Source organism: Gopherus evgoodei, chromosome 10, assembly GCF_007399415.2.
Source record: "Gopherus evgoodei ecotype Sinaloan lineage chromosome 10, rGopEvg1_v1.p, whole genome shotgun sequence".
Classification (NCBI taxonomy): domain Eukaryota; kingdom Metazoa; phylum Chordata; order Testudines; family Testudinidae; genus Gopherus; species Gopherus evgoodei.
Window position 1 is genome coordinate 81446363 of NC_044331.1, and position 12558 is coordinate 81458920.

A 12558-nucleotide genomic window follows, 5' to 3' on the forward strand; every position below is an offset into this window, starting at 1 on the left:
GGACCTGCATGGACACTTCTAAGCTTAATTATCAGCTTAGATCTGGTATCGCTGCCACCATCCAGATCCTCCGTCTGGAACACTCCCTTTCCTCCCAAAACCTTCCCCTCCCAGGGTAGCCTTGAGAAACTTCCCCAGTTCCCTGGTGAACACAGACCAAAACCCCTTGGATCTAAAAACAAGGAAAAATCAATCAGGTATTAAGAAAAAGGCTTTTAATTAAAGAAAAGAAAGGTAAAAGAAAACCCTCTGGGAGAGATTAGCATACCAGCTACTCTCACAGACAACAGATTTAAAACACAGAGGATGTTCCCCTGGGCACAAATTTAGTTAAACAAAAAAATACACACATACCCAATTTTGATAATTCCGTTAATGGTACCAAGACAAGTTACAAAGAAAATAAACATAAACCTATTTATCCCTTTTCTAAAACTTACTACTTTGATAAGAGGCTCCTTCCTTGGTCTTTTTCACTCCGGCTGAAACTGAAACTCTCAGCAAATGAAAACTTCCCTCCTTCCTTTTGAAATATCTTGTTTCCCCATTGGTTACTCTGGTCAGGTGTCAGCTAGGCTAGGTGAACTTCTTAACCCTTTGCAGGTAAAAGAGGCATTAACCCTTAACTATCTGTTTATGACAAGCAGCCTTTTTTTCTGACTTTATGCCAGATTTTCCCCCAAACTTTAATGATGTACTTATATTTTCAAAACATTTGCAAAAAGATAATCCTTTCAATACCTCGGCAGGCATTAGCTCCTTTCCACAGTTGGGGAAACTGAGGCAGAGAAGCTGCAGTTTACCCAAGACCACATACTAATCAATGTCAGACTTGGGGGTTCCTGGCTCTTAGCCCTGAGATCAGTCTGTTGGGGGTACAGCAGAGTCCAGTGACAAAGCAGAGATCACCGTGAAGCTGTAAAAAGCAAGATGGCGCAAAGTGTTGGTTGGTTGAACTAGAACCTCATCACTTTGTTTTTGTCAAATATCCCCTTATATAGTCCAGTTTTCAGTGAGTTGACATGAAAGAAGATGAAATTGTATTGGTGGTTATGTAAAGGGGAAAGCAGGGTGGTAAGGAAGAATTCTGCCAAAAAGTAAAGGAAGGCTTGTTTTCATCCTTTGCCAATGGCGATGAAGTCATTGAAGGAAGAATGGAGGAAGTTTAAAAAATGTTTCATTAAGACAGTGGAGGTAACTTGATTAGTGGTAAGCGATGGGGGTGCTTTCGGAGAATAAGATGATGATGGAAGTCTGTACAAACAAATTAAAAAAAAATATTCAGAGTTTTGAGGAATCGTGATAATGACACTTTTAAAATGCATACAAACAAGCTTAAAAAGTCAGTTGCTAAGGTAAGAATGGAGGCTAAAGAGGAATTGCACAGAAAGATAGTAGCAGGAAATTTTGGCTTTTGGCTTGAGGAAAGAGAAACAAAATATGGAAAAAATCTTTGTGTGACGAATGGGAGCTGTGTAGTGACTAACACTAAAGAGGTGGTAGAGGTATGGGAAAAAATATTTCTGAAGGCCATTAAATGAGAAGAAAACTGCAAATTCAAGCACTGTTGACAACTATAGGAAAGTCTCTAAAAAGGTATCCATCTCTGTAGAGGAGGTAGAAGAAACACTGAATAACATGAAGAATGATAAAGCAGCTGGTGAAGGAGAGAACAGTGGATATGATCAAGGCAATTGGAGGTACTGGAGTAAGTTGACTACCAGATGACTGGAGGACAGGATTGATTGTGCCTCTCTGGAAGGGTGAGGATGGTGCAAATGATTCAAATACCAAGCAGGGCGTGACAATATTACATCATCCCTTTAAAGGCCTTGAGAGGGTTTTGGGGACAAGGTTGAAGTGCAAGGTGGAGGGAAATATAGGAGAGGAGCAATGTGCCTTTAGAAAGGGAAGGAGCACTGTAAATGCATTATTTGCAATGAGACAGACGCTTGAAAGAATGATAAATGGAGGGCGTTGTAGCAGTTACTGATCTTGACAAAGCATATGACTTCATACAGTGGGAGCTGGTGTTTGGAGTATGGAGATGAATGGGAGGGGGAATTCAAGATGTGGAGAAGATAAAGGAGCTGTATTGAGGGTTAAGTGGTAACAATATTGGAATTTTGGAGTTTTGAGGTGACGATGGGCTTGAGGGAAAGCACTGTGCTGTGAATCCACTTCTCTTCATCCTAGATTTTAGAGTTAATTAGTAGGAGAACCAAGCTTGTGGGGAGACAGAGGAAATGAATGTATGCTGACAGTCCAGCCCTTTTGGCAAATATGATATTGGAGTGGGCATCTGTATTTGAAGATCATGGTTTGAAGGTAAACACAGAAAATGAAGGAAGGTGGAAGAAGAGCTGTTGGCTGACATTTCAGGAGAAACAGAATCAAAAGAGAAGGCTTGTGTACTTGGGAAGTATGCTCAGTGCCACCAAGAAAGATCTCAAACTGAAAAGAACCACCCAGTGTTTTGGGCGGTAGGAGTACTGTGGGACAGGCAGTTACGTAACAAATTTGAAAAGAGAAGTCTGTGCTGTGTGTTTTCCCTCCCTGATGTATGGTTTGGAAACAGTGGGTCTCATGGAGATAGAAGATAACAAGATACAGGTCATAGAAAATAATATACTGAGAAGATTGTCAGATAATCGACAGTGGAGGGTGGACGGTGTGCATGGAAGAAATTAGGGGGAAGATGAACTTGGGACTCTGCACATTTGAGGTGGGCTGTACATGTAATAAGAATAGGAGAATGACGACCACCAAAGAACACACGGGTGGCAGAGGACAGTGAGAAAACGTGGAAGACCGAAGATGCGATGGGAAGACTGTGTTAAGAGAAATTTGAAGAGAAAAAGACTGAAACTCCAGGACCTTTGAACCTGAGCCGTGGGCTGGATGGAGTGGTGAAGAATTGCAGACACCTCTGACACTGTGTAAAAGGGAAAAGCAATCTAAGTCAAGTTGACCACCTTTACCACAGTGTCCTGACCTAGAACAAAGCAAATAAAACTTACCATGGTTGAAAATTTTTAAACTAAGCAGTCTCTGATGGGCAGATCATCAGCAGGTAGAAATCCATGGTATAATCCATGACACTGAGATCGATGAAGCCTTGACAATTGCATCAGCTGAAGGTCTACCTCTGAAGCCTTTTGTTGTAGTGTGATAGGTGTGTGTGTGGGAGGGGGAGGTGGCCTTGTCTTTTTCCCATTGTGCCTCACTTGAAGCAAACCCCCGTATACTCCAATGTATAACTCCAGAGTTTGGTCAGCACAGTGACTCTGAAACTAGTATCTTGGACACCCTGTTGCAAATATCTGTGCTCCTCCTGCCTTAGTGACATTTTGCTAACAGGCCAGATATTACCATTTCACTGTCAGCACTACAGAGTCACGCAGGAAGAAACCCCTCCATTCTGTCTGTCTCACTCTGGTTTATGGTACATAAAACAGAAAGTGGGTGTTTTTTGCAATTTTGTGGTGTGTACCATGCCAGAAACCATTTTTTATCCCAAATATTATGTATTTTGGTCTTTACTTGAAAATATAATATTTACCTTGTTCAGTTCTTCTTTAGATCTAAAGACTGATTCAGCACGCTTCACGAAAGTTTATGGTTTTGTTAATTGAAAAGTTTTACACTCTTTCAGCCAAAATGCTGGAGCTCCCTCATCATGGTTTTGGGTAGTAGCGCTACTCTGGAGAAAAATGGGCATCTAAATGCTGTCTCATTGAAAGAGCCACCACATGATTTCCAAGAGGTAACTGATGCCACTTTGTGATGGAGAAGCTTTTGCCTTGTGTTTAATTATTTTCTTCAGTTTGGGGATTAACTCATTTTGGAGTCTTGGGAATGGATCCATGTTATATTACACCATCAATTTAATTTGGCACATGCCAAAAGAACACATTGCATGCCAAGTCTTAACCTTTTCATATGGAAATGCCAATGTGTTTTGGACTTAGTCCGATACACTATTTGTGTCCCATCTGGTAACTGCATAGGAGTGAGTTAGTTCCCCATTAGAGAGACAAGATGGTCGAGGTAATATCTTTTATTGGACTAGCTTATGTTGGCGAGAGAGACATGCTTTCGAGTTTACACAGATCTGAAGAAGAGCTCTGTGTAAGCTCAAAGACTTTCTCACCAACCGAAGTTGCTGCAATAAAAGATATTACCTCACCCGCTTTGTCTCTCTAACATCCTGACCAGCACGGCTATAGCACTTAAATGCCATAGTGAATTAACTTTTCTTGGTGCTGATTCCAGATCTTTTAGCTGTGAAGTGCATTGAATAATTATAAAACCAGGAGGGAGGGAGGGATTTAGTCTTCAAGGAGGTGCTTTAGGGATAACACAAGGTCAATATTTGTATAACAGAATATTTTCTAAACACAGTAAACCTAAAGCACAGTTCCAGTAACACAAGCACATTTAGGGGGACTGCTGAGGATGGACCATACAATTGCAGCATTCCTCATAGATCTAATAACCAACCTCCTAGCAAGCAGAAATGGGACTGAAAACATTAAAACACACTATGCCAAAGAATTTAGTCTGGGACACTGTTTGACATTTGTTGAATACTTGGGCTCTTTCTTGCTCTGCTTATGACTGTCATAACTTCCTGTTGCAGATGGTGGTGTCTGTATCGTGCGTTCTTCTAAATGAACTGAAGACAAAAGTCAATGTTTCTCTGCCATCAAATGTTTTTTCTGGTCCTGTAAGTATGTAATGGTTAATGAAGGAGGTGATTGTTTTGAATAGTGGATTTTGATTGCACTATTAGGTTTGAAAATCGCTGTCTTTCAATTCAAATGTATTTAAATGCTTTTGAGAGAGGATGAGAATCTTTAGGAAGTGGTATAGGAATTCCTAGCACAGTCTAGTGGTTGGAGCTGAGACTCCCAGGATCTATTCCTGCTGCTCTGTGACCTTCGACAACTATCGCCTCTCTCCACCCAATATCCCCCAGCTACAAATGGGGGGATAAACAGACTTCAATTTCTGTATTTGGATCAGTTGACCAGAGAGGCAAGTGTGGCTTGAATCAAAGTGGACACTACCCTTTACACTGAGAATCAGCAGATGTTTGCCTCAGCAGAAGTCAACATCTTCTATTTCAGATCCATTAGGAATTTTTGTCAAAAAAAAAATCTAGGAATCTCTGCATTTTGACCATGAATTTAAGCAGGATGGACTATCTTCAAACTAACTGATCCAAAGTTAGATACAGTGCCTGCAGCTTAATGGCAACCCTGATTTTTAACTTCTGGTTAATAGCAACATTTGTCTGGGAACCAATCCAATCCCACTAATTATAATGTTAATAGGGTTCAGATATTGGCAACAGGCATGCCACTTACTGAGAACCTTCCTTTGGAAGAAAGGCCCCAGCTTCAGGCTTGCGGGGTTGCAGCCAGGGAAGGTATGTCCCAGTGCTTCCGTCCCTGGCTGTAGCCTCACAAACCTGCCTTCCACTCAACTGGCTGCTGCTGGATAAGGCAACTTTTTGATGGCAACTTATAGATTGGTAATAAGTAAAATCTACTATAATTTGAAAACCTGGCTGTCCATAATTTAATAATCAGAAAGCAGAGAGTTGTATATGGTACCTGATTTTAGTGTGAACATGATGAAAGTTATCAGTAATTAGGATATGTTCATTTACCTAAGCAAACTGGTTAACGCTGCTCCTTTTATTTCCTCAGAGGAAATTACATTTAACTTTTCTAATTGTGTAACTCAAATGTCAGGATTTTCTTGGTCCATGTAACAACACTTGTCCTACGTAACAGTGATGCTGTGAGCTTTAGAGTTTGTAAGGCAGTTTGAGAACCTTTGGTAAAGGATGCCACCGAAGTGCAAAGCATTCTGATCTCCCTTCCCACGTGCAAGTCTTATTGCCTGTTACTAGATCTCTTCTGTTTCTTTGACTTTTGTAACCATCTATTCTGCAGTCAGTCTGTCCAGAGGCTCTTAGCAAGCTCACCTTGTATTGATAGTGCCCAATGTGAACTGAGATTCTCCTGTCTTGCACTATATGTTGTCATTAACACCTGTGCAAAGTCTACTAGATCAGAATGGCAGCAATTTACACCTGATGTGAGCAGCTATCAATGACAACGCAGGGTACAAGGCCATGGAGAATCAGGCCTTAAATATTTCTTAACATCTTTTCTGATTCCTTCAGTTACAGCTTGAGGCTTGTCTTATCCTCACAGTGCAAGCAGTGCAGCAGATGCTTCTAAATGACCTTACATACTTGAGTTCCTTTCTGGAAATAACACTGGCTTTCGGGGTAAGTCCTAGGAATCTCCAACTCTAGTAAATTAAAACAAACAATGCTTAAAATGCAATTAACAGCATATTGAATTTTATGCACCTTTTTGTCAAGTTTTATATTTTGTTTTCTTTATATTTTAACTACCAGTTTTATTTTTGAGAGATTTTCACTAAAATGAGGTACTGTAGCATAGAATTCCTTCACTAGCTTATTCCTCTCTTTACCTACTAGAATAACTTCTGGGCTCTGAGGTTGTTATTAAATGGCCTTTCCTGTGAAGAACACATTCTCCATGGCACTATTAACTTGCTTCTGAGAGATCTGAATTTTCAGAAGGCAACAATGTTGCATCTGTGAGTAAACGTTTTGTTGAGGTCTGATCATTTATCTGTGGAAAAAGTTAAATGCCAAGGCTGTGGGGTTCCCCCCCCTCCTCCCCCAGAGATGTAACGTGTGTGTGTGGGGGGGGGGTAAAGACAACCAGCTAATTGTCAGTAAGACATGACCAAACTTGTTTTTTAAAAGCTACCCTGAAGAATAGAGCCCTGCGCTGATACAAAATTTATATCTGCGGAGTTGCAGGGCTCTAGCAACAACGAGCAAGACCAGCAGGGCCATGGCCAGCAATCAGGCCAGGAACTGCAGCAGTGAAAGTAGCAGCATGTTGGGCTAGCGCCCAGCCTGGGCAGCTCCTCCAGCATGGCTGTACCGCCCCTTGCCCCACCCACTGGGGCAAGCACAAGACTCACCGGCAGCTGTAATTGGTCACGCTAGTGTGTGCAAGCAGCTCGCACACTCCCAGACAGGTGTCTCTTCCCCAAGTGGCGGCCTGACATGCTGCTACTTTTGCTACTGCGGTTCCTCTTCCCGGTTGCTTGTCATGGCCCTGCTGGTCTCGCTCATAGTTGTTAGAGCCCTGCAACTCCACGGATATCCGCATCCGCAGATATACAGTCTGTATTTGCACAGGGCTCTACTAAAGCATTGCCAAGTGACTTATACTGGATACGTGTTCTTCTAGTGCATGTGGGGTGAAGGTTTCACTTTCAAAGTGGTTCTCAATCATGGGGAAGTAGCTTTAAGACGGGAAAAATGTATTCCAACCAGTGGCTGTATGAGAGTCAGGCAAGGACACCATGTAAGTTATACTGGCTCTGCAGTTGAGCAGCTTTACTCGATAGACTCCTCTTTCCATGGTGAGATGTCTTTGATCCAAGACTCTGTGGGAAGAGAGGAAATCATCTACAAAACAAACGAACCAAATTATATATGCTGCCACAAACGCTTTTAGAACTAGATACAAGAGCCATCACCTGCTACTCCAATTTTCTTTCTTGTTCAGGTGGAAAAAACTTGGTCCTCAATATGTAGGCGAACTGCTCTGCCTGTACCTGACTTGCAGAAATAGAAAGATGCAGTCCATTGGCATCTTCATCATCCATTTAATTAGCGAGAACCTGTATAGGTAAGTATGAGTATTTGGAGTCAAATACCAGGCTGATTATAGCAATGCAGATTACACTGATGAGTTAATGGAATTCCGAGCAACATTCACACAGTCTTGCTATAGATTTTTTGCACAATTTTATCCTTGCTGTTACAGCTGCTAATGAGGTTAAAAAAATTGGTGGGTTTAAAATTATTCTGATGTCAATATTTCAGTAGCAAGCCCTGTTACCTGATGGGCCCCTCTGGCTTTTTTGCATTCCCACTGGCATCTATTGTCAAAGAAGTCTGTAGTCTGTTTTTTGGGAACATGACCAATGACCAGGATAATATTCACTAGTTTTCTATTTGTCTCGGGAAAACAGGTGGGTGTTCCTTCCACTAGTAGACACCGCTTATCCTCTGTGGAAGCCATTTTTGATTAGCTAAATACATTTAGGAAAAGCTTATTAAATCACTTCACTGGGTTTCTAAGAAGGCTTAATACTGCACAAATGTTTAGTTAACAGAATATGCAAATTTTCTTAAAACATAGCTGGAAACCTGTCCCCCAAATAGCGTAGCGCTCTGTTTTATACCACGCTTGTATAAAGTCTTCAGACCAAAGACATTACCACTACACTGAAGTCCAAGGCACTTTCCAACTTCATGGGCAGTAGATGGAAACTTTTTTAAAATGGCCAAAACTTGAAAATTCTGTGTTTGTGGTGGCTTTTTTTTTTTTGTTGTTGTTTTTTGGGGAGGGGTTGGTTTTTTAAAATTTTTTTGTATGAGAAATGCAAATGTGTGTTTGAAAGGAAATAGGCACAGCTGCTATTCAGCTGTGAAACTGACAAAAATCATGTCGATTTCAATCAGCAGCTTCCAGGTTTTGTGGCTCCAGTACAGTTTCCCCATGGCAATTGCCCCTGGGCCAGGGACTGCTAGGTGCCTGGGCCAGCTGACTCCCTGTGTTGGCTTCCCAGGCTATGGGGTCAGGCAGCCTGAGGAGCCAGTTGGCCCAGAAGTGCAGAAGACATGGGGTCCCTGGCCTGGGGCAGTTTCTATGCAGCTATGGAACCTGGAAGGCCATCTGGTCATTTTAATGAAAAGTGATGGTTACTAATAGTCACAACAATTCCAACAATATGGGGTACAATCAGGGATTTTTGCATGTTTCAATGAAATGCTGAAGTAAGGCCCAGCACCTTTCTAAGGAAGTGTGGCTCACAGAAACTAGAGAGCACAACATGCAAGACTCATTTCATTCAAATAGCTCATCCACTTGGATTGGGTGTGGAGTCTTGCATCCTTAATATAGAGGTGCTTCTAGTGGGAGCTAAAGGTGCACCAATGCTTGATCTGTCCCATTTTAGGCAAACTAGGTGGAGCCTCAAGTTGTGTGTAAAATTTGGAGACAATCATTTGCTCTGTGACTAGGTGTGGAGGGAAGGGTTTCTGAAATAGTCGTAACAGTACTTTGAGAATAAAGTTATTGCTATAAATGCTTCAGATGTGTTACAGAGAGAAAGTGGTTTCACAGGTAAGCATAAGCCTTGTCTGGTATGATTGCAATATTTTATTTCTAGATTTGGTAGTAAAGCATTCAAGGTTTTAGAATGTGGGGTTTTTGTTTTTGTTTTTTTTTTTTGCGCCTTGGCATACTAGGCATTAAGAATTGAATAATCCTGAAACAATGTAGCTAAATGTTTGTGTATCTGAAGACACAAAGGTTGCCTGCTCCAGATTTTTAATTTTTAATTCACAGGCAAAACATGTAGCAGACGACTTCAGCATAATGTTCCAATTGCACTTCCTGTAATCTTGTTCTGAGAGGAAATCAGAGACACTTAAGTTATCAGCTTCTTAAAGAGCTTCTCGTTTGCTTTGTTTCCACTGTACATGGGGTGACTAATCACTGGCTTTCATGAGCTTGATGATGTGTGCGCGAGGGAGGTCTGGATACACCTTTTTTTGTCAAGCTTGCTATATTTATTGAATTCCATAAGCTTGCAGAGCAGTTTATTTAGCTCTTACGTACTATGTGTCAACATGTGCTCAAGTTCAAAGTTGTACTCCAATGTCAAGGTGACTTCAATGGTGACCTCTCCCACATTTTGGGACATGAAGTTGGAGCATTTGACTAGCAAGTGTAACAAAATGTTGGGAATGTCACGCTCTCAGGCTAAGTTTCCATTAATTATGAAGTTGCTGAAATTGGGAAGAAGACTGACCATATGTGGAAAGTGGATTAAGAATCTAAATCTGTTTTCAGGTGTCCATGGGCGAAGCATCTTTGCAACTTCCTGAACACAGTAAGTGTCTTTGCACCTCAGGTTGCTGACCCCACAGTGGTTCTCAAATGTTAAATTTGTCATCACATGTTAAATTCTCTGTAAGCAAATGGAAGAAATAAAATAGTTAGGTTGAAGCTAGCAACAATACAAAGGAATTAGTGGGTCTTAATAAATCTTGGAAACCTTAAGAGGTTTCTTGTCCATCTTTCTTTCCATAGATTGGATTTAAGGCTGTTGGTTCTAATGCTGAGGGAATTGCCATGGTGGTGACTTTTCCTTGGGCTGCAGGGTTGCAGTGTGTCGCATTTCGTAGTGCTTGGTCAGAATAGCATTACACACCAGGGTAGATGGACTGTTTTCCCCTCTGCCAAATGAATAGTGTTGTTAGTGCTCTCAGACAAAGGCTGGGTTTGAAGCTCAACGCGTTTCATGCCTTAGACAGATGGCAGTATGTAAACTAACAGCCTAAACAGACAATCCCCCAAAGCAGACTGGAGAGGAACAGAAAGCAAACTGAATTATGAAGTTTAGAGCCTGTCTTGTTAATAATGGGCTTTCTTTTTTTTTAATTTCTAAAAGGTTTGGTTTTTGTAGAGAAAGATGGTCCTGGTCCCATCTGGTTGAACACATCTCTCCATGGAGTTCCAGTTTTGTAGGTTTTTCAGAAGAAGTAATCTTGAGGAAAGAATAGACTGGCAAGGTGGGCTGTGGAGGGAGAGAGGAGGGATTCATGTGTATGGGACCAGGTAGAAGAAAGCACACAGGTTTGAGTGAGAGGAGGGCACAAAGGGAGCAGTTAATCCAGCAGGTAGTCAGGGATTCTGGAAGGGAGGTATTTTGGGAGACGTAAGGCTGGCTGTCCCCTGCATAGGAGATGGCTTTAGCAAGTGGATGTCTCTTTTTATAGAATTTAAAAAAAAAAAAAAATCTTTTCAATAAAAACTTCTAACCACCTCTTTTCCCTGTGCAGGGATTACGGAAGCTGCCTCTTGGTACCACGACTGATCGTGAAGTTGCCAAGTTCATAGCTGTTTTGGAAAAATTGTAATGCTCTTAGAGGGTCTCAAGAATTCTCTAACCTGCTGTATAACACCTTCCAATTGATTGCCTTTTGTTATTTCCCCTCAGTAAAAATATTCAGCCTACGAGCTGATTTACAAACATTTTTAAAAATCCCATCCAACCCTAGACTTGTGTGTTGAATGGAGGACTTGTTCAAGCCGAAATGTGCTTAATGCTTTCTTCCATCTTGCAGGCGCATGCTCTAGCAGTTCTCTGCAATCTGGCTTTCATGGAATATAACTTAACATACCTACAGGGCTGCTTATTCTATGGAAGTGCTGAGAAAGCAACAGACATGTTCTCTACCATGACACATGCATGCTGATCTGTGATGTCAGCAGCAGAGGACTTTCTGAGGGAGCAAACAGCTCCTGGATAAAGGAAACTGTTCATTCATGGTCCTGCAAAAGTTTATGATGATAGTGTGCGCCCTTTGGAATTCCTCCTGTATGTGGCATCTAATTATGTGTGTGAACCACTTGTTTTGATTAGTACCTCCGCTCTCCATTTTCCTGGATTTCTCCAATCCCAAGTGCTCATACAGAAACTAGAAATGATTCTAATGCTGTAAATTAATAGCTAATTTGTAAAGAGAAATTTTAACTTTCAGGTGTGTCAGACTCAGCTGGTTTTTGATGTATTGCAGGTGATGGCTATTTGACGTGTGCTAACGCGTCTGAGTTACTTGAATTGTTGTCATAATTGTAGTTTAACAATTGACTTTAAAACTGGATGTAGAACTAGAGAAATGTAATTCAGTAGAAAGTACGGTCTGACTACAATCTCTTTGATATCTTTCCATGTTGGGAGTGAAGGGGAAGAAATGTTGACATGTCCATGTATTTTATTTTGCACATTTAAGGCTTATAATGGCTTTTTACTGCTTCTTTGTGCCAAGTTCAGCTAAATTATTTTCTTTACAAAAACACTTTTTTATTGAAGTTTTTTGTCTTTTTAAAAAAAAAGTGAAAATGTGGATCTAAACCCCTTGTATAAAGCGTTAAATAAATGGTAACTATTGTAGTACTCTCCTCTGCTGTGCATCTGTTTAGTTCAAATAAAATTATGGTAGGTGCTTAGTAGTAGGCTGGGCAGAATTTTATTTTTTATTCTTTCACTGGGTATCTTTTCTTTAAACATTTGTATTTATTTAAAATTTCAGTTGTAGGAAATTATGCGGAGTGGGTCAGACAATGAGAGCAGATGCTGAATTTCAACAAGTTAGCTTTATAAACAGCTCAAACACACATTGTCAGCGTCACATGTCAAAATATACAAACTAAGTATCCTTGAATCCAGCTCTGAGCTCTCAGGCAAAGCAAGAAATGCTGCTTATCTGTCAGTTTCAATTATTGATGGAAATATTTTTCATTGGTTTGTGTGTGCAATGAAATTGATGTTTACTGGTAACAATCTAATCCTTCCAAGTTTATTTAAGTGAATAGGCATCAAATTGGAAATTATTAGAAGCAGAGGCTATTC

The 12558-nt window shown here is 40.9% G+C and overlaps 1 protein-coding gene across 1 annotated transcript in view; it reads left to right on the top strand.

Annotated features, from left to right (window-relative positions):
* Positions 1 to 12107, top strand: part of LOC115658662 — a 28661-nt gene extending 16554 nt beyond the window's left edge. The window contains exons 14-20 of the mRNA XM_030577934.1: positions 3656 to 3766; positions 4643 to 4729; positions 6200 to 6307; positions 6524 to 6645; positions 7635 to 7757; positions 9993 to 10032; positions 10985 to 12107. Coding sequence (XP_030433794.1) covers positions 3656 to 3766; positions 4643 to 4729; positions 6200 to 6307; positions 6524 to 6645; positions 7635 to 7757; positions 9993 to 10032; positions 10985 to 11062 — 669 coding nt within the window. The 3' untranslated portion in view covers positions 11063 to 12107. The remainder of the gene's footprint in view (positions 1 to 3655; positions 3767 to 4642; positions 4730 to 6199; positions 6308 to 6523; positions 6646 to 7634; positions 7758 to 9992; positions 10033 to 10984) is intronic.
* Positions 12108 to 12558: the final 451 nt, after the last annotated feature.